The following is a 23,727-nucleotide window of genomic DNA, read 5'->3' as shown; positions in this document are numbered from 1 at the left end:
TTAAATCCAGGATTACAGAGCTTCTTTTAAAACATGGCATGGGCATCATTACCTTACCATGTTTTTGTTTGTGGACCTTGGTCCAATATCCTATGTGCTGTTTCCTAAGCTAGTTCCGCAGTTCCAATTTGATCATAGCCTTGGTGATTGTCAGGACAGGTTCCAGTCCAATAAATGGAGTTGTTGCTTCGATCCTAGCCGATCTGTCGGCTTGTTCATTACCACAGATCCCTGAGTGGCCAGGGACCCACACTAGGTTTACCCTATTGCTTCCCCCTAGCTCCACTAGAGCCCTGTGGCATTCTTCAAAAATCTTAGATCTTGTTGCAGGAGCTGCCTGGCTGTCTGAATAGATGTAGATGCTACAGTCCTTGTGTCTATATGCCTTTCTCATATCTTACCTTCATGGTCCTTACTTGCAATATATATTGGTGGCAACAGAATAGTTCTGCAGTCTGCTTCAAATGCCAATTCTCTAAATTTTCTTAATAGTGTTCATCGAAAAAGATTTCGCCTTCCCTCCAGGAATTCCCTCGAGTTCCCGAAGCATCTGTGTAACACTTGCGTGTTGTCTGAACCTACCAGTAACAAATCTAGCAGCCAGCCTCTGAACTGCTTCAATGACTTCATTTAATACAACCTGTTACGGATACCAAACAGTCGAGCAGTACTCACTAATAGGTCGCACTAGTGTCCTATATAGGATCTCCTCTCCAGATGAACCACACCTTCCTAGAATTCTCCAAATAAAACGAAATCGATCATTCGCCTTTCCTGCCATAATTCTCACATGGTCATTCCTTTTCATACTGATTTGCAATGTTACATCCAGATAGCTAAATGGCACAACTGTCAAGCAGGACGCAACTAATTCTGTAAGAACATTACAGGTTTGTTTTCCCTACTCCTCTACATTAACTTACATTTTTCTACATTTATAGCTAGCGGCTATTCATCACACCAACTGTTCTTCTAGTGACTAGATTAGTCACATGCCGCTCAGTGTGTCCGTACTCTTTTAAGTTCACAGATGTTTGTTTAGCAAGGTGAGAGCCTTAGTGTAGAGGGAGTTGGCATAAACAGCGACAAGCAGGACACTGGGTGGTAAAGGAATAATGACTATGGAGAGTCTGTGAGGAGGTTAGGTTACAGGTAATAGGCTGAAGGTGTTGGTCCCCAAGGGCAGAGATTCTCTCTGTGGGGGCACAGTTACCATCTACAATAGGTCATCCTAGCTGGTTACTTTGACACCATAACTCACATCCCTGCAATACACCTAGATGCAAGATTCATCCCAAACATATCCTCCAAAGACCACCTATTCCAGTCCTGTCGCAAGGATCTACTACTCCATCAAAAGGCAGGGCCATCTGTGAAAGCAGCCATGTGATCTACCAACTTAGTTGCATTCTACATGGACATAACAACTAACAAGCTGTCTGTCTGCATGAATAACAACCACCAAATTGTGGCCAAAAGATAGATGGACCATCCAGTAGCTGAGCAAGGTGCCCAACAAAACACTTCACTTCACTGACTGCTTCAGAGCCTGTGACATCTGGATTAATCGCACCAACACCAGCTTTTCTGAATTGCACAGGTGGGTACTCTCCCTGTAACATTTCCTTCATTACTGTACACCCCCCTCCCCGGCCACAACCTTCACCAGTCCCAGTCCTCCATCTGCCTACCCCCTTCCATGCTCCCACTTAAGTTACTACATACGCCTCTTATCTGACCAACGAATCTACATAGTTTTCCCTACTCTACCCTCCCATTTCCCACCTCCTGCACAGCCTCCCAACACCACACCTAGCAGCCCTACCCTGTCCCCACCACGTCCACGCATGCTGCTACAGGCACCACTAGCATCTTCTCCCACCCATAACTGATATTCATCCCACACCCTACCGCACGCTTCTGTACCCCTACTGCTCACCCTAGTTACACTGCTGCTCATGTCAGATGCAGTCACAGTTGGGTCTTAACACCCGGAGACGACAGTGGCCTTGTGTGAGAGTTGTGCTCGTGTGCATGCATGCTTGTGTGTGTGTGTGTGTGTGTGTGTGTGTGTGTGTGTGTGTGTGTGTGTGTTTTCCAATTCTGTAGAAATGTTCTGCCTGAAAGACAAAATATTTCTAGCATTCTTTTTCGTTGTGCCTCTTCTATGTGGAGAATTGCAATCTGTCCTTTCTATTTGTTGTCATTACATCTTTGACTATTTCCTTCAAGAATCCAATAAATCTATAATTAACAACAAACGCCAAAGGTACCCAAAAGAAAATTCTCATGCTTCTTAATGCACTGAGCAGTTTAAACAAGCCTGATACGTCAGGTTCACCGCTGGAGAAAAATATTCAAATTTCACTAAAGAATCCGATAAACCTATAATTAACAATAAACAGCAAAGGTACCCAAAAGAAAATTCTCACGCTTCTTAATGCACTGAGCAGTTTCAACATCAGGCTTACAGCTGGAGAAAAATATGTTGAGAATGGGTCTCACTCAAAGAATCACACCGATTTTCTCAAATATACGAGAGATGTTTGAAGGTATGTTTAGATGAGCCCTATTTGGCTGTAACAGTCCTGCCATCAACACTACTGCAATGGAAGGCAATTTTGCAATATAGCTGGGCAATACATCTGCTGCTACACAATGTACTGCTGAGGGACTGACAGTGTTGTCCCCTCAAGAATGGAGACTATTTAATAGTGCAGGGCAATGCCTCTCTCTGCCCTCAGCTGTAAATGCTTCCCTCTAAATCTCACCTTTGTTTTCTACTTCTCTCATCGACAGTGCTGCAGTCACGTGTCTGAGTGAACACAATACGGTTTCACTATAGTTTGAAACGTTACACACATTAATAATATAGCCACACATTTTTGTAGTTGTTATGGGTTTGTTGTGTGCAGTAATGGAGAAATGGACAAAACAAGAGAACTACGAAGTTTATAAATGCAATTCATCTACGACCAGAGCTATGGGATGTTGTAAGTAACATATACGGAGATGACTATCTGCAAACATCACTGGCAACCTGTTGCCGATGAGCTAGAATCACATCTGATGAAGCACACAAAAAATTCTGAACTCTGCAAACCTATGCCAAATACAAGGCAAAAAAGTTGCACAGGAAGAGTTCTGCCACACGGTTTGCATTTGTTGCCATGGGTCTCTTACCATCTCGATACGTACCTGAAGCAGGAACTGACAGTCTAAATGCGGTGTGTACTGGTGGAGGGTGGGGAATAAAAAAATATGTCCCTATTTCAAACTTCCCTTAATGAAATCTTTCAGTCCTACCACCACATTGCAGACATGCGGTGTGAGGTTTATTGATAATAGTGAACATTAAAGAGGTACATTAAACTATTGTACGAGCTCTGGCAGCTAAAAACCGAAGGGAGACCATCAATCGTGTTGTAACTGTTGTACAACCTCTCATACACACATCAGTTTTAGCAATTTTCCGACCAACCAAAAACGTGTGACATTATGGTAAATCCTGGAACAGGGGTGTACACAATATCAGTTTGCAGGAAATTTTATGAAGCATACTGCTTATTTAAAAAGAGAATACACCCACAGAGCCTGATTACTCTCGTTCTTTCTAACTTGATTTCTGTTGTGATTTAAAAGCTCTAATGAGCACTCACTTCCAGTGTTCGTCAATTTTGAGGTGAAAGGGGTGACCCCTCATAAAATCTTGAGGCCTGGAAATGTATTGCCGCAAACAATGACAGGAAATAATGGCTGGTAATGCTGTTGTACATGTGGCTGCAATGTTGCCAGACAACATTGTCATGATGTACTGTTAACAGTAAGCAATTTTTACGTCTCATCTAAACATACCTTAAGCCTATTACACCCTTAATGCGGGTACGGCACAAAGAAACGCTGTAATTTATTTTCAGGAGCTACTGTCTTACAGTGTGTTCACAAACGTAAGCTGACAGTTTTCTACTGATATAATATATCAAAGAAAGTTATATTGCACACTCCACTCACCTGGGCTGGCAGCTGCTCCACTTCTCGTTTTCCTACGGCCAAGTTCTTCACCGGTGTTACTTCCACTATTAGTTGCAATACCAGCATTACTGCTGCCAGTCTGCACCTGACGAATAACCGATTTAGCTGCAGTGCTTGCCACAGTAGGTGCAGTAGTAGTAGTTGTCACAGATGCTGTTGAAGTGCAGGCAGCTGTAGCAACAGATACCGTGGTGGCAAGCCTAGTGGGAGGAGGTGAAGCTCGTGCTGGTGTTCTTCCTGCCATTCCAAGTGTCTGGCGTACAGATCTCCGAGGTGTATCCTCCCCTGTCCCTGTGGCTCCAGTGCGCCGTACAGCGTCTTTCGAACTTGGAGCCACAGTCCCCAGTCCTGATCCACCAGGGGAGGATCTCGAGTTCACAAGGCGGTTGTTTGTTCGAACTTGCAGTCCCGCGGTGCTTCTGGAGGTAAAAAAAAAAAGAGTTATTCTGTAAAATATACTTGACAATGTCTTTGAGGCTTACTACAAAAATACATCCTCATTCCTCCTTTTGATCAGAACATTAATATATGCATTTCAGAGACTGCCTCCTTTGTACATTGTTTACAAAGTACGGGAATAATGATCTGCAAGTATTCAGAATAACTTACTATACATACTTTTTTACTATAAACAAACAAACATATGAACGAGCACAAGTAATTTTGGTTTATTATGTGGAGACTGCTTTCAGAAATCCAGGAATGAAGCATTTACTGGCGACACTATGGGTGTTAACAATATCAACCATTAGAAAAAAGGTCCCTATTACTTTCTTGACAATATAAATGATAAACTGCTAATCCATCACATTACAATCTAATGCAATAGGATAGATAAAAAATCTACTCACAGGGGAAAACACATATAAAGATATTGAAATTTGCGAGTATTTGGAGTTGGTGGCTCCTTCTGGCAGAAAAGCTGAAGGGAAAAGAAAAGCGGTGAAGGAAAAGGCTAATGGGATGAGAAGGGAAGACTGATTGTTGGGAATTGCACCAGAAGGGATTTGGAAACCTGAGGTCCAAAAGGTGGAAGACAGGATGATATGCAAGACCGAGACTACTCACAAAACATTGTGCACAAGTTAATAAGAGCGTACAACTAAGTGCACTGTATGTGGTAAGGTGGGGGACAGGGGAAAAAAAAAAAAAAAACAGGCAGGTCAGATAATAAAAGGTACAGAAAACTACAAGGAAATGAAGAAAGGAATAATTACTAAGAAGAAATAGTGAGGCCAAATAAATTAACATAAATTGCCTAGCCTTCATTTATGTTAATTTCTTTGGTCTCCAAATTTCTTCTCAATAATAATTCCTTTCATCACACCCTTTTAGTTTTCTATATCTTTTATTTTCTGACCTGTCTATTTTTCCCTGCCCCCTCCATCTCTACCACATACAATGGACTTAGCTTTATGCAATTTTAACTACTGCAAAATGTTCTCTCTCTCTCTCTCTGTGTGTGTGTGTGTGTGTGTGTGTGTGTGTGTGTGTGTGTGTGTGTGTGTGTGTGAACTCTGTATTATCCTGTCTTCACAAGTTTTAGATCTCAGGTTTCCAGACCTTGTCCTGAGTAATTTCCAACAATCGCTTTTCCTTCTCATCCCATCCAATATGTCTCCCCTGACCTGGGGTTCTGAGCGACTTTTCTGAACTCTCCCATTTCCTAAACCTCACCAGACCTTTTCCTTCACCTCTCTTCTTGCCCCTTCAAACCTTCTGTCAGAAGAAGGAGCTCCTGACTCCGAAAGCTGTGTTTCCTCCTGCCGTTGCTTGGTGAATAGATCTTTTTTCTACCCAATCACATTATATTTTCAAAAATTCATTATTTTCATTGATACATTAAAATCTAAGGAATAAAGGTACACCCCCCCCCCCCCCCAAACACAGCATTACTATACGCACACTACAAGAACATTGTTGGTGAGGTGGCTACTGAGAGTACATGAATTGATTGAAATTGACACATCAATCAATATTTGGTGTTTTCTGGCACCACTGCCAAACTTAACTATCAGACAACACTGATTTCACAGCCATCATGCCTATGAAAACAGAACAGATTCACTAAAATGTTATACATAATCAGTTTGAAATCATGTTATTTACTGAAATGCTACACTCATCAAAACTTTGGTACCTATAAGTTAAAGTTACTAGTGACTGAAAAGAACTCAATGACGGTTAACATACTTTGATCATTATTGATTATTCAGATAATTCCATCACTAGCTTGACGAGAGTCTTTCTTACATTCCCCTGGCGCTGCAGCTCAATGTCTGAACTATACGATTAGTAGTTACCTTTGCTACCCCTAATGCTTGTATTCCAAACCTGGCCTGTCCAATACTACCACATTACAAGCTTTTGATTGCCCTTGTTTATTTTTTACTTATGTGCCCTTAACAATGATGAATTTAGCAAGAGATTAACACAGTGAAATAAACTTCTCATGGGAATGTAGTCAAGTTTCTGACAGCGTATCCGATAACATTATAGAGGATGTGATAGTTCAAAACAGCAAAATTCTCTATTTGCAATGAACTGTTAGTGGTGAGCATACCACCTGCTATCTGTACCACCAGAAAATGCTTAATTTAATTTATCCCTCCAATCCTATGACCACATTTCACTAAATATATTTTAGTACTGGCTATGCATTCGGACAATCAGCTGTTCATTCTCGTTCAAGCTAACATTGCCGCTTTCTCAGCGGGAAAAATAAGTCCAAGGGTGGGACATTTACTGCAAAAATATGCACCAAAGCTGGAATGGTATTAAAGGCACTTGTTTGTTTAGTGAACACTCCACAAACATCAGTTCAAAAATGCTTTCTTCTTCAATAAGACGGTACTTTTTACTCTCATAACAGTGGAACTGATACATTATATGCAGTTTTATTTAAAAAACCTTTGTGACTGACAAGACTGCTGTGGCAGAGGGCAGTGCCGCTGGCATGCAGCCAGCCATGTTTGACAAAGTGCTACATGCAGCTATGAAATGGACAATACAGTGAGTGTGTGGTGCTCAAAAAGAATCACGCTTCACTAGTGGCTGATCCCTACCACTCAACTCACAGAAACATAAATCACAAACTCATTTTAATTGAACTATAGCATTGTAAATGCTGTAAACAATTCCTGACATGTTCAGTGAACAGAGTGTTTCTCAACAAATTAATTTTCATCCCACAACTCATCAACAAATTCTAATTTCAATTCTCAAATTTCTACTACCCATATATTCAAAGTTACACAGGATGAATGCTATTTCCAATAATGGACCTGGTCTTAGGAGATATAATAACAGAGAGGGTGAGGATGCAATTATAGCACATGGGGTGATGGCCTCGTTGAATTACACCGATTCATTTTGACTGTAACAGAAGAGTGAAATACAAAGTGGTAAAGTCTGCCTGAAGAGTACAAAGATACAGACTATTATTGTGAGCAAACACACCATTTCTCATGGCTAGCTACTACTGAACCAGTGTACTGTCTTCATTTTATTGAATTTAATGACTGTCAATGTCATATGTTTGTTGTACAACAACAAAATGTATCTCTCAAACTCGTTGCACTTGTAGAGGGGGCGGGGAACAAAATTTCAAATTTTATACCTGCTGTAGATTAATGCTTCGTATCTTCTACATCAGTTTCTTTATATATGTAAATGGTTACAGCCATAATTTAGTGTTGTGTCATCTAAACACGACACAGCCAGGACAAAAGCATCACAGGCGCAAAAATGTTAGCTGATGCCAGTGCCAAAGAGACTTGCGCAAGTTCCACCAGTGCCATGGGCAGAGCTGAGGATGAAGGTCCAACTGCCGGCCGAGTACAATCCGTCAATGACCGAATTACAACGGACAGAAGCCTACTCGGAAGATAGAAGAGCAGCTCTCGTCCACTTTGTTATAGATCATTATCCAGGGCTGACTTAAGACATGGAACATCGTTCAGTGAACTCTTAGAAGTGAACAGATAGTAGTTGTAAATAGCACTTGCTATGTGCTGTGAAGTTTACCTACAATTATTTGCACTTACCAATGAGGGCCTTTTTTGTGTTATATTACATGCAGTGTTGCAGACATCATTACTCAACGAGTCACAAAGATAAGTAAACCTTTTTAACTAATTTGTGTGACTTTGTTACTAATTTGTTGGAGTGTTGTAGAACCTTCATTCTCCTATCCTGTTACCTGACCCTGGGGCACAGCTGGGTAACAGTGGTAGGGAGAAACGGTCTTTGTGGCGTACTGCACCAGAAGGCGTTTCATGAATGCACAAACACAACCTACCATAACAACAGTGGAAAGTCGGCCTCCACAGCAGTAGCGACGAGGCCTTTACAAAACTGGTGACAGAGGTTTACAAAATTTAGAGTGCCTGCTTAAAGCATTAAGTCATGTGTTCTCATTTTTATTATTCTGAGAAAAACTTAAAATCTTGAGTACGCTAGACAACCTAGACCACAAATTTGAAAAAGTAAAACATCGTTTATACACATTTCAGTGCTGATAGTTTAGTATTCGGCCACTAGAAAGTACCTTGCCAAGAAACCACATTACATACATGGTACGACTTCATATTTACACAGAAACTAAAAATGATTGAGTTTGAGGATACTTCAATGTCTAGTTCTCTAGTATACTTGGGTATTTTATTAATGATGATCTTCAAAAATTTGTAATTCATTATTTTGAGCTTTTAAAGTTATATTTATTTGTCTATATGTAACATAATTCAGTGAATGACTTATTCAAACTATTTTTTTGGAACACAATTTGTACAAACACCAAAATGTTTATGGGTGAAAGCCCCCCCCCCCCCCCCCCTCAAAAAAAAGTTCAAATGTGTGTGACATCTTATGGGACTTAATTGCTAAGGTTATCAGTCCCTAAGCTTACACATTACTTAACCTATATTATCCTAAGGACAAAAACACACAACCATGCCCAAGGAAGGACTCGAACCTCTGCCGGGACCAGCCGCACAGTCCCTGACTGCAGCGCCTTAGACCGCTCGGCTAATCCCGTGAGGCTTTCCCCAAAAACTGCTACACTTTTTACTGTCATTCTCCTGTATACATTCAGACATGTCTCTGATATTTAATTAAGCTACTGCTTTTAATTAATGCAAACACTGATTTTAAGTTTAATGGTTGCATGTGTAAGAGAATTCTTGTTCAACAATTGTCGGTTTGATTTGGTGTGGAATGCGAATTTACTGCACTGTACCTGTATGCATATATACATAAGGAATTATCGCCAGGTTGAAAGTTGTAGGCACTGCGGTGTTCATACATTTACCACTACAGTATGTTTAGTTGTTTCTATCAAAGAAATGAGCTCCACAGCCTAATGTAATGCTAAGGCACTAGATTCAAACTGAACATCTTGAATTCTTGGCAACAAATGTAATCAATATAAGTTGAAAGTTGTAGGCACTGTGGTGTTCATACATTTACCACTACAGTATGTTTAGTTGTTTTATCAAAGAAGTGCACTCCACTGCCTAATGTAATGCTAAGGTACTAGATTCAAATTGAACATCTTGAATTCTTGGCAACAAATATAATCAATATATGTTAAGAAATATCTTTTGTGTGGAGGATAAACTCTGGTTTGCACACTACTGTCAGTTATCTGCAACAGCGATAAGATTTCACAGTTCCTCTGATAGTGGTAAACTCATATATTTAGTGTTGTCATAAGGTTGTCATAACTGATCATGTCAACTCCTCAGCATCAGCAGAAAGAAAGGTAACCAATATTATGTCAAAAACATCAATTTTACAATGAAAAATTAAAAGTTACATGCCAAGCACCAGAAATCTAGAACTGTTTCTGTCATGAAATTAAAAGAAAGTAACAACAACAATCTTTAACTAGTAGAGAAACCATGCTCCACTAGCGGCAAGGTTTATTTGACAGATTAGATAAAAAGTTTTTCTCCTGCCAGATTTCTTATTGCTATGCTTTTGTAAGCATCCATTTATTAGTGAGACAGACACAGCATATTATATACTATATCTATCATTATACTAATGTCAGATCATTTATTAGTGAGACAGACACAGCATATTATATACTATATCTATCATTATACTAATGTCAGAAAGTTTTAATGAAGCACAGTATTGCACAAACCATACATGGCTCATGGATTATGGACATGTAATGAACAGTATCCTCTGCACTGATGTGTCACCTAAGCACGAAGCATTCACAATATACTAGCTTGATAATTAACAGTCCAAACATGCACATCTCTACTACAGTGAAACTGATATGTCAGACACTGTATAGGATGTCCACATAAAATCTCCCTCATTTCCAAATGCAATTTAAGACAACTATGAGACAAAGATACTTGTGGTTTGTGGTATCATGTAAAGCAACTCAAGTTTTGTGTAGATTTTTCTTGTCAATTCCTTCAGCCGCTTGATAATTACCAGAAATACCTACACCTCGAGAGAGCACCATGTGTGTGGTGTGGTATGTGGAAACGAAAATCCTCATTCCCATCCACAGCAATTTCAGACACAAATTTCAAAGGGAGCCACAAGACATAACGACTTGATATGACTAGTTCCCAGCCACTGGGAGCGTAAATAGGCAGTTACGTTCTATCAGAGAACATAGATCTGATAAAATGGCACAGGAAATCAGAGATACCTTCCAAAGAAACCCATAAAAGTCAGTTCGTTGAGCATCACGAGATCTAAGTCCTCACTTAACAGTTTACAAGATACCACATAAATGACTTAGTTTACATGATTACAAAATTAAAGTTATGGAAGAACTGAAGTGGCTTGCAGTTTCACCATCAATTTGCTACCAAAAGGATTCACTGGATCGGGCAAAATCACAATTGTCAAGGAAATACCATTTTCACTGACAAAGCAGCCTTCTACAATGTCTACATCGGGATTCAGAACCCCCCCCCCCCCCCCCCCCACACACACACAGCTTTTGGGAAAGCGTCAGGGACAGTGAAAAGATGAATGTGTGGTGTGTACTGATGAAAGATATCATAGCTGGACCATATTTCTTCATGGAGCAAACAGCACCAGCAACTGTTTATCTAGGCATGTTTTATGTATTTTGTTACCCTCAACTTGTTACCCTTCAGCTAAATGTGATCTTCCAGGAAGATGTTGCATCACCGCAATGCAGTTAATATATTTGTGAGTTCCCAGACCAAACACTTTCACAGCGGTGGATTGGACCGAAAGTGGCCACTGCACTTTACTGACAAAACCCTTCTGGATCTCTTCCTGTGGAGTTATATGAAAGACACTGCAGATGCAACAGTGTCCATTACCTCAGACATTTTTAAGCACACACGGGTTGAGATAGAGTATTGATATCTAAGTGGTTTATTGGTTATGAAAGGAGTGCACGCAGAAGTGTACTATCTTTCAAAGTTATTTTACATGATGCTGCAAACCACAAGTACCTATGTATCATAGTTTTTTTTAACTGCATTTGGAAATCACGGAAGTTTCATGTGGGCACCTTGTCTTCTCTGCAAAAACACAACACAAAAAGCATCAATACATCAAGAATTCAACATCACATAGCAACTCTGATCACTAATTTGTTAAAGTTAAAACAATGCAGCTCTTTGTTACACGATATACTAGTATGCAAATCTTAAATCTTCCCTGCCAGCAACATGAAACCTAAAAGGTTTTTCCCACCTTCTGGCCTTGAAAAGTGCAACTGAATGCACAGTATTGTGGCATTTTGAAAATAGATAACATGTACTGTGCTACATGCACAGTATACCTCAAAGTGTCACACAATGTGAATTCAGTCAAACACAAATTGCAGAAGGCAGCAACCAAAAGGGAAAAGGATGGCCGTAATTTCCCTTTACAGCACTTTACTCCACATCTTGTTTCTTGATTAAGCTCTTAATGTTCTGTTTGTTTTCAAGCTCATACATACTATCTACCATTTTTTCCTTCTCTCCATCTCATCTGAGTATACTATGAATTTACACATGAACTACTCGAGTATGTCCTACCGATGAAATACGTCACTTTCCTCTATCACTGCCCCCCCCCCCCCCCCACCTCCCCTGTGCTGATCTTCCATTTTTCAGGCAATGGAGACAATCCACTGTAAGAGGATTTTACATTTTTTGTTAGCGTGTAGACGACATATTTCCACTAGCTATCAACCAGCAAAGTGCAGCAGGGTGCCATGTGTTATACTAGTATCTAAGGGGCTTAAGTCTTAAGATGTGAAAAACAGGAGAAGCAACAGAAAATGCTGTAATTTTTCTGTAGATAATACAATAGGTTTAATGAAACAAACTGTTTTCTGATAGTAAGCTATGTAAGTTGCAGTGACATGAATATTTTCTTATCTCCCTCTAGGGTTGTTCATGATGCACTGATGCCAGAGCGATGACTTTTCAATAGAAATGTCTGTCATAATTCATCACTATTTGGTTTTAATGAAGTACACTACAATTAGTCTGTTTCTTGCATTATACAAATGTGTTTCAACAGAAAACTTCTTCGCAATTCAATTTTGTGCGATTAATATCACCAGAGTGGTACTGTGATTTCCCATGCATAAAACATCTATTCCACTGTAACTGTTTATTTTATCTATTCTTTAATTTAGTCTTCAGTAATAGAATCAGATGTAAATTACACATAAATTTAACTACAGGGATCAGTAATGGCAGGCTCCAAATAGTATTTTTATCTCTTGGCACTGCAGTCCCATTGCAACAAAAACAAATTAGAAAATCTTGCTCAACCTAAACTCAATGACAACATGAGTGATACTATTAACTAATAGTGGTGAAATATTGAAAATCAATTACAAACTGTTTGATATCTATACTTCTCAAGCATGCATCACCTAAATTTAAGCTGGATGAAGAAAGGCGACTTTCACAACAATCTTACAGATGTGCCTTATGTCATCAGGATTTCTGCTCAGCTGTTGTTCCTCCCTAATAACTGAACAAAAGCAGACAGTAAATTGAGAAAACTGAGTAAACACTGAAAAATTCAGGCAAATTACCACATCCCATGATTAATGTATCACTTGTAAAAGCTTCCATGCAATTCTGGGTACAGGTTAAAAACTTCCATTATTATACACTAAGCAAGTTTGTAATTTAAGTTGCAGCCCAAATTCTCGAAAGAATCACAAGTAATCACTTTTAAGTCCTATACGATTATTTTTAGTCATGATGTGAATGCCTGACGATCTATCTTTCAACTGTTTACAATGAGGTTCTTCTAATTTGTCACAACCAAAAATGTGATGCACTATGATATTCTACTGTTTCTGATAAACAGTCTCCAAATACCGACAGATTACACATAATGTGAGTCATGTACAAAGCATCAATTAATATTGTACAGAACATCCCACAGCTTTCACGTGTACACACAATTTGATTGCATATCTTAGTACTAAGCTTCTTTCCCCATTCACAGCACAATAATAAAAATTACATAATCTACAACCTACTGTACAGGGAAAAAAGGCAAAGAAATTATGAATGAAAAAAGAAGTAACAATCATATAAATAAAATGCTTCTGGAAAGGATGTCTGACAGTTTTCTAATAAGGTAGTGGTGTCAAATACAATCTCTTTTAATTAGTGCTGTGTGATAGCAAATAATGATACACCAAGTAATATATCCTGTAGCTGATGTGAGACAGCCTTACTCATCCCTGCCGCAGCTCAACAAAGGAAAAATGAAGAGAAAAAAAGATGGAAGAGGATAAATCAAGGATTTAAAACTAATTTGTATTAAATTAAAGAACTGGTCCCATACAGGAAATAACTGACGGGTACGATGAAACTTAACATTTTCTGCACAAGGCCAAAAGCTGATGCTTTTTAAGCTGGTAATTTTAGCATTTGTGCAATAATTTTCAAAATTACTGCCTTTAAGTTATTAAGCCTAACATACACAAATTTCGTTGGAATTACGGACAGCATGTAACATACCTGTTATCCTCATCCTGAGTCTTATTATTTATTCTGTTTTTCAGCTTCGGAGATGCCCTCTCCTCAGAGGCACTTCGCGCTCGACCCTTGCCAGCAATTTCAATGAGTGGTTCATCGTCTGAAGATTCCACGTCAGCTGAATCCAACAACATTATACTTGCTAAAGGCTGCAGTCACAATGCATATAAAATGTGTAAGAATAATTACAGTAAGTCTGGCAAAGACTGCACTCTGCAGTTGGACTGAGACATGTTATTTTGCCCTGCTCTAGATCACTTTAAGAGCACAATAACGGAAGCAGTGCTTTGTCTCCGTTAGGCAGCACATTCTAGGAAAATCTTGAGCACTGGTGATCTACTGTTAATAGAAACCTACAATTACGATGAAATGGCCTTCCAAATAATGTGTGATTATCAAGACTAAATACAAGTGATGTCAAGGGTTAATGCTGCTAATTAGTCTGAGGAGAAGGGTTAAGAAACAAAAACAAATCAAAAAAGAAAAAAAAAATGAAGTTGAGAAGGATAATTAATGCAAAGAATAAAAAAAGTGTCTAATGCATACTGGGACTGAACATTCCAACACTGGGGTGGTAACTTGATAAATTCTGAACTAGACTGCACACAATAGTTCGCCAACTGAATCTTGCAGAAAGATCTTCCTGTCAGCAACTTCATCTTTTGCTGAACTAAACCATTCAGAATTTAATTTAAACTAATTCTTTATCTTAAGTTTGTTATTCATCAACAAAACTAAGCAGAATCATTGTATCACTTATAGTTGTGTAATGAACACAAATGTATGTTGCTACGACTCACCCCTCCGATGAGGTTTGCCAGAAGTCCTGCGGATCTGCATCTGGTCAGGCACGGACAGGTGAGACGGACCAAGGCTGGCAGATGGTCTCTTGCTGGGAATGTCCTCTAAACCCATGCACGCTTTAATGAGCTCAGCAGCATTTTCAGAACATTTTCGTTTTCCGGGACGTGGTTGAGGTTCCTCAGCAGCACTCTCCGATCCGTTGCGCCGCCTTTTCCCGAGGTTTGCAGTACGTCCAGAACCAGGACTCGCAGCAGCATTTGGAGGTGGTCTGCTTAGTCGTGCACTACGTGTGCCTGGGCCCCTTCGACTTGCAGCCGTTGAAATTGAACTTAAACCTTCACCACTTGCACCCTCTCCTGGAATTTCGACAAGAAGTTGTTCCAGTAACGATTTTCCACGAATGGGTGCAGGAACCTGACTTTCCTCTGGTGAAGGATCAACATCGTGGTCATCAGGTAAATTAGGTCGGCGCTTCCTTCTCCGTGGTACTGGCGGACCGTCTGGATCCTCTTCTTCGTCTGGTCCCAGTGCTGCCGGTGATGGGGTGTCTTCACGATGTTTTTCTGGATTTGAATATGTGTACAAGGGAGGTGTGGTGCGCACAGGTTGTGGATCACCAGGCGTTGGGGAACATATTGGATCAGGCACTCGTGTGGGAGATGCAGACATCCTGGATGGTACTCCAATGTCGTCTGAAGAAACTGCCACTGAACTTTCCGCATCAGTTGTAACTGCAGTCTTATCACTCCCTAATTCTCCTTCTGCACCACTGGATGGCTCTAGCTGGTGATCTGTTGGTAAAACAGTAGAACTGCCTGCATCTTCTTGTTTGGAGTTGTCACTTTCTCCCAAAGCTAAAGACAAATCCGCATCATCTGGATCTTTATTTTCAACTTGAGCAGAAGGCATACCTGACCTGCAAGTCTGCTGCTCCGTTTGTGACTCTGGAGATTTTATGCTATCTACCACAGGTGTAAAGTTTCCCTGATTTTGTGAGGCAGTGTTGGACCCAGAGAAAGACGAATCAGTCAATGAACTATCTTGGGGCACTGGGCTGTGTGCAGGGCTTGTAGAATCAAGACTTACAACTGGATTCTCAGAAACCCTGTTTTCAGGTTCTGTATTTGTACAGGTACTATGACTATCATTTTGGGAAAGATACTGTTCAGAACACCCATCATCTCGCCTTTCGACCACAGGTGTTTCTGTAATCGTGGTGACAGAATCTACAGAAACCTGTTGTATGGAACACTTTTTACTGCTATCGTTGCGAGCACATGGCTGTTGCTCACCATCTTTCTCTTCCTTACGACATGGGCTTTCACCTTGGTTTGGACTTTTTTCTGATAATGCGTCCATTGATTCTATACCAGAGTCCTCACCTTGAGTGTTTCCCTGTTCCCCTGGCACCCCTGGACCTGCAGGGCTGTCAGCACCACTCACACGACTCACACTTCCATCCGTCGGTGTCACACTGCACTGTCGCTCACTACTTGGATCTACAGGTGGACCGTCATCACTGTCTGCAGAAGCAGTTCTTGAAGCCACAGACACATCACTATCTTTTTTGTCTTCTTTTACAGCTGGCAACACCACTGTGAGAACTGCGTCTGTCCGAGGCCGCTTTCTCGGAAGAGGTAGAGGGTCATCTTCGAGCAACCTCTGTTTCACTTTGGCCTCCGATACATCTAACTCCCCAACAGGAAGAGTTGTAGCAATTTTGGGGGGAATACTGGGGTTCATTTCATTCTCTTGTTTGGCATCTATCTGCACCCTATTGACAGTCACTACACTCCTCATTACATTGTTCCTTTCTTCTGTGCCTGACCTATCTGCAGCAGGTTTTTTGATAGATAAGCTGCGTTTAGAATCACAGTTTGGAAGGTCACGATGCTGCTTCTTTAAGCAGTTAGCAACTAGAGGATTCTGCTGGAGATAATTCTCAACAAACCGAGTTCTCTCCTGCTTTATGGCACTATGCACAGCACTCTGTTTGCGATGGACATCATTTGAGATCTTTCCTGTGACTGTAAGCCTACCTGTGGGACTCGACTTGCCTGAAGTAAGCAGTTCTTCTCCCTTGCGGGGGACAGTACCGCGCTTATCACTAAGTATCACAGAATCACTGCCCACTTGTTTTGCACTTGATGACACTGGAGAGTTCTGCCTTACTACCCCACTGTTGAAAGTCTCCTGAGAATGTCCGTGACTTTCAGACACAGTTAAAGTAGGGCGCAGCTTTGGTTTCACAGAAGATGCAATACCCTGAGACTCTGGAACAGAAAAACCAATAAGATGTATTAAACTATTTTCCAATAGCTGCATTTTTAAGTAACAAAAACTATTATTTTTTTAGAACTAATAATGCTTCTGCAAAGTTTTGATTTTATTCTGGCTTCTAAGTGACAATTAGGAATAGTAAATTTCGTGAAAACAGTAACGCTAAAAATTGTACGAAATTAGCAGTTTTTGGCGAAATAAGGAGAAATCAGTAACTTTTAGTGCATATTGTTAAATTTGTAATTTTGCAATGTATAAAACTGTTTAAAAACAAGAATGTAATTAAAAAAAACACCACAAAATTTGGCAAATTAACACCACTGAACTTGGAAAAAAAAACAGCAAGCACACTGAATTTTCCAGTAAATAATACTGAATTTGGCAAAAAATAGAACTATTTTTTCCTGTCCCTAATGATAATATCATGGTAAAAATCACAGTTTTTACCCCTTGTGGAACCATTCTTTGGTTGTTTACTATCAAACCTTGGACTTTTGATTCATGTGTGTGTGTGTTAGACTGTTTGGATCAGTATTAGATGCTACTGTACACAATTACTGTAGTGTAATTTAAGACGTTTATGACTTACAGAATTTACACACATATAACATTCTTATTTCACAATCTTGTGCACTATGATGAAGTGTTAAAACAAATTAAGTCCTCATCTTTAAAGGACATTAACTGCAACTTACTCAGCAAATAATGTAAATGACACGAACCGTGTTATAGCATTTTCAAAACGTTAGTTTCAACATTTAGAAGTTGTTCTTGAGAATATCATAAATAGTTATTGGTATTATCCAACAATGTCTCGGACGACTTACCCACAACTGGTGATTAAAAAGTCATTATGTCAGTGCGTCTCTTTTTCAGATATATGTTTAGTTTTTTGAAATGCCCACGTTATCAAGTACAAACAAGATGTGACAAAGAAAGCAACGACAAAAGTATTTTGTATCTTCAGTGTATTCACAATGAACAGGACCAACAACACAGACTTGGAAGAGCAGTTGAACGGAATGGACAGTGTCTTGAAAGGAGGATATAAGATGAACATCAACAAAAGCAAAATTAGGATAATGGAATGTAGTCGAATTAAGTCGGGTGATGCTGAGGGAATTAGATTAGGAAATGAGACACTTAAAGTAGTAAAGGAGTTTAGCTATTTGGGGAGCAAAATAACCGATGATGGTCGAAGTAGAGAGGATATAAAATGTAGACTGGCAATGGCAAGGAAAGCGTTTCTGAAGAAGAGAAATTTGTTAACATCGAGTATAGATTTAAGTGTCAGGAAGTCGTTTCTGAAAGTATTTGTATGGAGTGTAGCCATGTATGGAAGTGAAACGTGGACGATAAATAGTTTGGACAGGAAGAGAATAGAAGCTTTCGAAATGTGGTGTTACAGAAGAATGCTGAAGATTAGATGGGTAGATCACATAACTAATGAGGAGGTATTGAATAGAATCGGGGAGAAGAGGAGTTTGTAGCACAACCTGACAACAAGGAGGGACCGGTTGGTAGGACATGTTCTGAGGCATCAGGGGATCACAAATTTAGTATTGGAGGGCAGCGTGGAGGGTAAAAATCGTAGAGGGAGACCAAGAGATGAATACACTAAGCAGATGCAGAAGGATGTAGGTTGCAGTAAGTACTGGGAGATGATGAAGCTTGCACAGGATAGAGTAGCATGGAGAGCTGCATCAAACCAGTCTCAGGACTGAAGACAACAACAACACTTCATCCACAATCTCTCTCTCTCTGCTTTTATTATTCAATTTATTGCAATTTTTTCGACTGTAAAGCATCACTGTGTTGAAGGCAAATAAAGAGAAAACAAATAAATTTATACTACTGTTGCTCTCATTATTCCAAAGCTTGCTGCAACAGGACACAATTGTTTCCCTTGTCAAGATTTAAGAGTTTTTGGTATTGACTGAACAGCCATCACTGATCTTCTTCATCATTTGTGGGATCATTTTATATCTGTGCACAAAGACATTATATGAAAACAACTGTCCTGAAAAATTCTTGGTGCAGTAAGGTCAGATTTATATATGCCACATAGATCATGCTGCTTTGTGTTTTCGTTTGAGCAAAAGGAAAATAGTAACAGCAATGATGTTATTAAAAGTGGAGTGCAGAACATGCTAAACAACAGGCAATTAAATGCTGGTTAGTACTTTGGTTCAACAACACAGTTCAAAAAAACTGCCAATTTGCCAACATTTCTTAACAATAAAGAGACATTAACTACTTGTTCAGATGACTCCATGTTTTCTTCCAGTCTATTTATAACTATCATTGGACAACAGCTCACTGTCATTATGGTCAGCAAAGATCGGTGGACAGAACAATTTATTGATGACAGGGGTGAAATCATCTTTAATTGGTTGAAAGAACTGTTTAATATTGATTTGACAAGAAGGAAAGGAAGTGAATGTTTTTGGTGAATCTGTGTTTCATTACACAACTATTCTGCTTAGCATGGAGATATGAGATCAGTACAGGTTATAAAATATCAAAGAGAAAAGTGACGGGCCAAAAGAGATAAAGATAGACCATAACTCCTTTATGAAAATTCTTTATGAATTAAATCACATAACTGATAACTTGGATTTCTGGGAAGTTGTTTTATCACCCAAGAATTGACAGTAAGTGGACAAAAGGGGCCACCTTGCCAGTTACATGTAATTTCTCTGATTTCTTGAATATATTTTGGTACGAGAGTTAGCAAAATGTACTGTAAAACAATAATTATTTTGTAATTAAGGAATACAAAAAAAGTTCAGTGCTATACGCCACTAACCATCAGAGACAAAGTCTACGCTCAGAACGAAGGTCAGGGAGTACATCAATTCAATACGACGCCATCCACAATTTGCTAAAAAGATTTAGGGGAACAACCAAAATCTAAAGTTGCATAGCTGAGCAGATTTTCAAACATTATCTGCCAAAAAACAAATCAAGCCTTTAACAACAGTCCTGTCTCTCTGTTTCCCAATTAGGGTTTAACCATGTTAAAACCAGATTGTGAGTGGCACACCAAGATTTACTAACAAAGAGATAGAGGGACTGGCCAGTACTTACCTCAGTTCAGTACAGCCGATAGATACACAAAAAACAGAACCGAAAATTTATGTTCCTAGCTTTCGGAACAAATGTTCCTTCACCAGGGAGAAGAGAGGGGAAAGAAAGGGAAGAAGGGAAAGTGGATTCAGTTACTCACAACCCAGGTTATGAAGCAACAGGGAAAGGAAAACAGGGAGGGTAGCAAGGATGGAGGCATGGTTGTCAGGGGGAAGCCAAAGATATTTTCGGTTCTGTTTTTTGTGTATCTATCGGCTGTACTGAACTGAGGTAAGTACTGGCCAGCCCCTCTATCTCTTTGTTAGTATTTGTTTCACATCTTTATATGAGATTTTCCATTAATCATTTAGCACACCAAGATTTATCTTATAGCGTAATAAAATAATTGTTGTATACAGTCATCATACTGACAATGATAGATATTCACAATTACAGTACAAGACAAGAACACCTCTATCTGCTTTACAATATAGGGAGAATCCAGTAATCTGACAGTGACACATTCTACACAGACAAGAAATAATTAATGTATTCTCGGTTTTCTTAATCGCTCCAGCATATGTTGGACATCACATAATAAATTTAAAAAATTAATAGACAAGCTTTTAGATGAAATATACCTAAATAACGGTGGAAGGCAAACTGGTTTTGGAAATACCTGTTACAAGGCAAAGTGACATGTCTTACTGAGTTAAGTGCACCTTAAGGGGTCTGATTTTTTGAATGATACAATTTACTAAATCTGAAACATGTCATCACTTTTTTGGCAAGTGTGATCATAATTGTACTTGATCATAATATCCTCATCAAAGTGCACAGGACACCACCAACATTGCAGCACTGAATAATACAGTCCAAACAGATAGATAATTAAATACAGGACATTCAGTTACAGCCTAGGGATAAGAAACTTAGTATTGTAACCATTCCTCCCGTTCACAGCCAAATTATGCTAAAAATCTAGGTTTTGACTGATAAATCAACAAGATGGTCACTCTTGCAGTAGTGTTTTGTGTGTGTGTGTGTGTGTGTGTGTGTGTGTGTGTGTGTGCGAGAGAGAGAGAGAGAGAGAGAGAGAGAGAGACTACTTCCAATACAACCATATTTGCTAAAACACTGTGTAGTCACAATCCAACCTACAGATGGAGGATTATTCTTATTTACACTGATGATTTTGATTAAGTTCCATTGCTCTTTTTCTATATACAGCAGTTTCATAAAAACAAGTAATTCTGCATGAACAATGACTTACCTGTGAATCCGAGTTCCCTGTCATCTGCATTGTGCCTGAGGCTTTGTGAAACACCATTTTCTACCTCAGGCACTGGGATTCGAGATGTCCGCCGCAATTCTTCAACTGCTGTGTGCCACTTTCCACTTGGAAGTGACTCCACATCACGATCACGATCCCTGTCCCTTTCTTTGTCTCGATCCCTCTCCAATGCATGATGCGATTTCTTACGTGACTCCTTGCGTTTCAACTTGTGTGGTGAAGGTTCAGGCCGACCTGGTCCGGTTTCAGCAGGATCGGGGGAAAATGCAGGAGACTTCCTCACTACACCAACATCTACACTTGGAGAACCATCTTGTTCTTTCAATCGCGCTTTCAATGGTACATCTTCAACATCGTGTTCATTCCGTCGTTCTTTGCACTTCACTTTCACTTTGCCTGCGAGATCACTGCCACCGACACTTGCAGCTGTCCTGTCATTTAAGAAATTACCAGTAGTATCCCTTTTTGATATATCACATTTTGAATAAGTTTTTGTTGAAAGTTTGCTACTGAGTGCGGGTGATGTAGAAGGAGAATATGTACACGAGATAGCACTTGAATTTGGGGGTTTCTTGATGCGTACAAAAGGACCTGGTGAAGTTGGTGCATGTCCGTCTAAAATTTCGGCACTTTCTTGAGCCTTCTTGATCCTCATTACTGAACCAGGTGCATTCAAGCCATCTGGTACAGTGGCAGACAAGGTTCCTGGTTTCTTTAGTCGCACCAGAGGAGAAGCAGTTGGAACGGATGTGTTCTCCAAACTACTCAAACTACTAGTGCTTGGCTTCTTTATCCTCATAATTGAAGACGGTGACACATGGTTGGTATTTTCGCTTGGAACTGATAACCCAGGCTTCTTAATTTTAACTACTGGTGGGCTACTCACTTGGTTCATACCATCTGGAACCCCAACAACTTTCTTGAATTTTAAAGCCGATCCTGTGCCATCTGCTGACAAAGCATCACGTACTTTTGAAGAGGAACACTTTAATTTGCCAGAAGAGGATGAAGACGAACGTTTTCCAGAAGCAACACTGGAGGCAGTCTGTGATGAGCCATGTGGTCCACTTATCACATCCTTGTTGGTACTGCCCTGCCACTTTCTGTCCTTGCGGGAGCCTACAACAACAGCAGCATTTCGACCTCTAAGTGATATGTGCAGAGGGGGTACACGAGGCTCTTCACTAGTCTGCCCACTAGCTGCTTGTCCTCCTTGTGCTCCAAAAAGCCGCCCTTGCTGAGTGTGTGCAGCCCTCACCTCCGCTGCTTTTCGGGCTGGGGGTACATTGACAAATGAGACGTCTACCTTGTAAGCTGGTTCACTCTTCTCAAGTTTTAGGCGTAGCCTGATTGACTCTCCCGGTGCAGGGCTTTGAGCAGAATCTCGTGATACCTGTAACAATTAAAGAATACTGATTAAATACTCACCATGGCAAGGTAGGCATCAATGACCAGAAATGAAGCCCAATGAAGAAGTAAAACGGCCTGTTGCAATTTTGAAAGGATTATTGTTACTCTTTCGCAGATAAATTATAGCTCTATGCAGTCATATACAGTGATTACCATTAGTAATAACAGCAAGAGACTAGAATACGGACAGCACTAGTGAATGCCCTTTTTCTTTCATTTAAATAGATCGGCAATGTGTCAGTTTTGCATAGGCAAAGGAAAAATGATTATGCAATGAAAGAGAAAATGCATTGTGAGTGCCAAAACAAAAATGATTCAACATTCCTAGCAAATAATGAGGATGGTTCAGAAAGTAGCCTCTGTTTGGCTGTACAGAAAAAATTATTATATGTATCTCAAAACTACAGGTTTTTGCTATTTTTCGACATAGTCACCATTTAAATTTAAGTATTTGTCGTTGCATTTCGCTAATTACAAATTCCTCCTTCATAAAAGTCTCCCGCCCTGGCTCCTGGCCAGTCTATCAAGGCATTTTGAAGTTCATCGTCATTGGCATAGAAGTGCTGCAACATAAGCAACTTCAAGTGAGTGAAGAGATGGAAATCACTTGGCACCAAGTCTGGGATATATGAGAGATGATCAAAAATGTCCCATTTGAATTGCCTCAAAATCTCAAGAGTTTTTCGAACACTGTGAGGATGAGTGTTGCCATGCCAAAACACAACACTGGATGTCGGCATACTGTGGTGTTTGTTTTGAATGGCTCACTTACGTTTCTTCCTAGTTCCACAGTAGACATTTTAAGTGACTGTCATTCCATGTTCT

General features: G+C 39.9%; 1 protein-coding gene across 1 annotated transcript in view; it reads right to left on the bottom strand.

The window, feature by feature from the left end:
• LOC126417040 (uncharacterized) overlaps window positions 1-23,727 on the bottom strand; it is a 55,939-nt gene that overhangs the window by 6,512 nt on the left and 25,700 nt on the right. The window contains exons 9-12 of the mRNA XM_050084930.1: window positions 21,472-22,885; window positions 14,846-17,122; window positions 14,028-14,163; window positions 4,012-4,451 (exon numbers count right to left, since the gene is read on the bottom strand). Coding sequence (XP_049940887.1) covers window positions 4,012-4,451; window positions 14,028-14,163; window positions 14,846-17,122; window positions 21,472-22,885 — 4,267 coding nt within the window. The remainder of the gene's footprint in view (window positions 1-4,011; window positions 4,452-14,027; window positions 14,164-14,845; window positions 17,123-21,471; window positions 22,886-23,727) is intronic.

Source organism: Schistocerca serialis, chromosome 8 (genome assembly GCF_023864345.2).
Source record: "Schistocerca serialis cubense isolate TAMUIC-IGC-003099 chromosome 8, iqSchSeri2.2, whole genome shotgun sequence".
NCBI lineage: Eukaryota > Metazoa > Arthropoda > Insecta > Orthoptera > Acrididae > Schistocerca > Schistocerca serialis.
This window is presented reverse-complemented; position numbering and strand designations above follow the sequence as displayed.